Source organism: Phlebotomus papatasi, chromosome 1 (assembly GCF_024763615.1).
Source record: "Phlebotomus papatasi isolate M1 chromosome 1, Ppap_2.1, whole genome shotgun sequence".
In the NCBI taxonomy this organism is placed as follows: domain Eukaryota; kingdom Metazoa; phylum Arthropoda; class Insecta; order Diptera; family Psychodidae; genus Phlebotomus; species Phlebotomus papatasi.
The window spans coordinates 82728643-82733339 of NC_077222.1; the positions used below are offsets into that span (position 1 = coordinate 82728643).

The 4697-nt window shown below is 40.1% G+C and overlaps 1 protein-coding gene across 1 annotated transcript; it reads left to right on the forward strand.

The window, feature by feature from the left end:
- The first annotated feature begins 308 nt into the window (after positions 1 to 308).
- On the forward strand, positions 309 to 4697 carry LOC129806973 (uncharacterized protein K02A2.6-like). Its single transcript, XM_055855928.1, has one exon. The coding sequence runs from the start codon at positions 309 to 311 to the stop codon at positions 4476 to 4478; it is 4170 nt and encodes a 1389-aa protein (XP_055711903.1). The 3' UTR covers positions 4479 to 4697.

A 4697-nucleotide genomic window follows, 5' to 3' on the forward strand; every position in this document is an offset into this window, starting at 1 on the left:
GCATCTACCAAAGATATTATGATCAAGTGAAACGTTGTCGGGGATGGCAACATAACCAGGAAGGTGAATTCTGAAATTCATGAGTTTTACACGCGATAAATTCACAGCTTTTAGATCATCTTTTTGTGGTGTACGGGTGTACCGTAAGTGATGGCCATTGTCTGGTCGGGTATAAAACCCTATGATCTTTGTGAACTTGTCAGTCGATTGTACCAAGTCCAGAAATAAAGATTGATTTATACATCACAAATTTGGCGACGAGTAAGCGCCACGTGTTTAGTGAAAAAGTGTAAAAAGTTGGTGAAAAAATGCCTAATGAGCAACAAGAGTCTGGTGAGAGAGTGAGTGTAGGTGCTATTGGCAGCATAGAGAAATTTATTCCGGAAACTGATCAAGATTTTGAGGATTATTTGGAGAGAATGGGACACTTCTTCGAGTTAAACAACATTACAGAGGATAAGAGGAAAAAATCTGCCTTTATCACTTTGGCAGGGCCAATATGCTTGAAGAAACTGAAAGCAGCTATTCAGCCAGCCTTAATCTCATCAAAAACGTACAAAGAAATCACCGAAGTACTCAAGAACATGTTTGCACCTAAGCGCAGTGTGATGGCAGAGAGATTTAAGTTCTATGACAGAAGACAGAAGGAGGACGAAAACATTTCTGAATTTATGGCGGAGCTGCAAATATTAGCGCAGAATTGTAAATTCGATTCATTCCTCCAGAGCGCTCTTCGGGATAAATTGGTATGCGGATTGAGAGACAAGCGTATCCAAGCAAGACTTCTGGACCACGACAGGGATTTTGATGAAAGTCTTAAATTGGCTTTGAGTATGGAGTTGGCGCAGAAAAATGTCGAACTCATGCAGCCTTCCACTTCGACCATTGGGAGAGTAGGACAGAGGTCCTATCGTGATAACAGAAGATTCAGAAATCGTCAGCAGAATTATCGACGTGATGAAAAAAATTCTTCAGAGAAAGTAAAAAAATCAACGAGAAAGAGAAGCAAATCTCCTATTAAATGCTTCAAATGTGGAGAATGGTCATATCATATGGCAGCTGATTGTCCCGCTGGGAAGAAAAGTAAGAGAGAGAGGGAGGTAAAGCTCATCGAGTCGGAGTACAGCAGCACTGAGTCAGAAGAGGATCTGGAAAAACAAGTTCACGCAATGAGATTGGGAGCGCTATTGAAAGAGTCATCTCTAGCTGGACAAAGCGACAAGAGGGGTACCGTAAGTAGCACCGAAACCGTGAGTACTATAAAGTCCAAAAATGCAACAATAAGTAGTATTGAGACGGATGACCCAGAGTATATAGAGTGTGTGGTGTCACAGAAAAAAATAATTATGGAGATAGATTGTGGTGCGTGTATTTCAATTTTGCACTATGAGGACTATTTGAATAAATTCAGTTCTCTCAAGTTAAAGCCGTATAGAGTATCGGTTAAGGTAGTTACAGGGGAACCAGTGGAAATAGTGGGAAAAATTCGTGTGTCAGTGCAGGTAAATTATAAAAATGGGGCTCAGAAAATCTTTAAAAAATTGCCATTGGTTGTGGTGAATTCTGTTAAGAAGTTTGTTCCATTGTGCGGAAGAAATTGGCTTACTAGTATTTTTCCCGATTGGCGTGTGGGTTTCCAGCACAAAAACATTCTACCAATTGGTGCGATACAGATGAGTGTCACAAATAATTCATCTTCGGTGATAGATGAATATAAAGAGGTATTCAATGGCGCCGATAATTCCCCAATACGAGTTTTTTCTGCAAATATTGTGTTAAAAGAAAATGCAACACCAATTTTTCATAAGCCGTACACCATTGCTTTTGGACTGAGAGAAGAAGTTCATAATGAACTTATGCGTTTAGTGCGTGAAGGTATTTTGATACCAGTAAAATTTTCACGGTGGGCTTCTCCTCTAGTGTGCGTGAAAAAAAAGAATGGGAAATTGCGGTTATGTGTGGATTGCAAATCCACCATAAATCGTTTCGTGACATTAGAGCATCATCCGTTACCTCGAGTTGATGAGTGTTTTTTACCCTTGAAGGGTTGCGTCGAATTTTGTAAAATTGATTTGGCCGGAGCTTATCAGCAGGTTTTAGTTGCACCAGAGTCACGTGAGTTGTTAACTATTAACACTCCATGGGGTTTATTCCAGTACACTCGTTTAATTTTCGGATTAAACTCCAGTCCAGCAATTTTCCAGAGTATTATGGAGCAAATTTTGCAGGGGATTCCTCAAGTAACTTGTTATTTGGATGATATCCTAATTGGGGGGAAAGATAAGGAGGATTGTGAGAGAATTTTAAAAAGAGTACTTGAACGATTGAGGGAGTACAATGTGAAAGCAAATTTAAGTAAATGTGTTTTTTTCCAGACGGAGTTAGAGTATTTGGGACACATTATTTGTAAAGATGGAGTTAAGCCCGTGAAATTCAAGTTAGAAGTTATTCGAAATGCAAAAACACCCACAAATTTGACAGAGTTGAAATCATACATTGGCCTTTTAACTTATTATGGTCGTTTTATTGAAAATCTTTCGATTAAATTAGAGCCTTTTTACGAACTACTGCGTAAAGATGTACCATTTGTGTGGACTGAGACTCACGCGCGTGTCTTCAGAGAGAGTAAGACTTGGCTCACGGAGGAATCACTCTTAACGCACTATAGCAGTGATTTACCACTAGTAATAAGTGTGGACGCCTCGGGCGTGGGAGTGGGAGCCGTCCTATCGCACGTGATAAACGGGAAAGAGTATCCCGTCATGTTTGCGTCGAGTACTTTGTCACCTGCAGAGAAAAACTATTCCATTGTGGACAGAGAAGCGCTGAGTCTAGTCTTCGCAGTGAAAACCTTTCACAAGTACATCTACGGACGCAGTGTTACAGTGTATACTGATCATGCTTGTCTCAGAGAACTTTTCGGGAAAATGAATCGTCATAATGCTATTGCAACCGCGAGAGTGGCCCGCTGGGCCATACTATTGGGAATGTATGATCTCAAAATTATTTATAAAAAGGGGAAATTGAACTCCAATGCAGATTTCTTATCCAGATTTCCAGATAATATTGCGACTAACGTGTCAGATAATTGTTTAAATTTCATTGAGATTGCTGGAGAACTTCCTATTTCGGAACAAGTAGTTCGGGAACACTCAGCCGCTGACGAATTGATTCAAAAGGTTATTCGTTGTTTAAAATTGGGGTTTCCTAAAGTTTGTGAAGACAGGCTTAAGCCTTTTCAAAGGGTACGTCACGGCTTGAGTGTCTCCAACAATATTCTTTATGTAGGGCATAGAATTGTCATTCCAGAAAAATTGAGAAATAGAGTATTGAAATTACTTCATTCGGGACATGAGGGCGTAGTGCGAATCAAATCGGTCGCAAGAGGGTGCTGTTGGTGGCCAAAGATTGACCAAGACATTGAGGTCACCGTAAGATTCTGTGAAACGTGTCAAAGGTGGGCAGATAAACCCGGGAAAAAAAATTTAACATCATGGGAAAAATCTGAGAAGCCATTCTTCCGTGTACACATGGATTTCTTCTATCTAGATGGTAAAACTTTCTTAGTGATGGTGGATGAATTTTCAAGGTTCTTTCATGTAGAACAAATGCATAAAACTAACGCATTGTCTTTGATTGGATGTTTGAGAAGAATATTCACTATTTTTGGGTTACCTGCGAAGATTGTGAGTGATAATGGACCACCATTTGGCTCTGTAGAGTTAAAATCCTTCTGTAAAGCAAATGCAATTGAACATATTACCGCACCTCCATATCACCCCGCCTCAAATGGGTTAGCTGAAAGGGCAGTTAAAACAGTTAAATCGGGACTTAAGAAATTATCCAAAGATAAAGACTTCAAACAATTGGCCATTGATTTCCAAATTCACCATTTTCTTTTCAGGTACAACAACATGCCAACAGCAGTAGATGGGGTTTCGCCGATGTCCAGACTGCTCAGTTATACTCCAAGAACCCTCTACCGGATTATGAATCCGAAGATGATTGAAGTTCCAAGAAAAAGGGGGGAAGAGCGGAGTAAAGCCGAGGATATGGATGGATTCACTGATGACGACACTGGCAAAAGACAAAGGACAATGATACAGGAAAAGACGAAGAGCTGTGGATTCGGGCCTGGCGACCAAATCTTATATTTCTCTGGAGGTTGTTGGATAAAAGGGGAAGTAGTGAAGCGCATCTCCAAGGTGGTGTATCTGCTAGACTTGGAGGGTACAATCATCAAGGGACATCGAGATCAAATAAAAAAATTCTTCAGGCATTCTTCGGTTAATCATAATATGAATGGCCACAAAAAGGGATCTAACAGTGATCGAACGTCCAGTAGCTTAGAAACACCACCACCACATGATTCAACACTGGACGATGACGTTTTCTACAGCCCTGAGGACGTCAGTACCCCGCGAACACCACACCCTTATCGACTTCGAGTAAGAAATAAAATTAATTATAAGGAATAAAACTTAACTGGATGTGCATGTGAAACTTATTAGATATATTGGCTCTAATCATAATGAATTGTATGGAGTAAAGAATTGACTACTTAAATTACCTTACTAAATGAATTATAATGTAATTGGGTTTGAATCTAAGAGGGGGGAAGTGTGGTGTACGGGTGTACCGTAAGTGATGGCCATTGTCTGGTCGGGTATAAAACCCTATGATCTTTGTGAACTTGT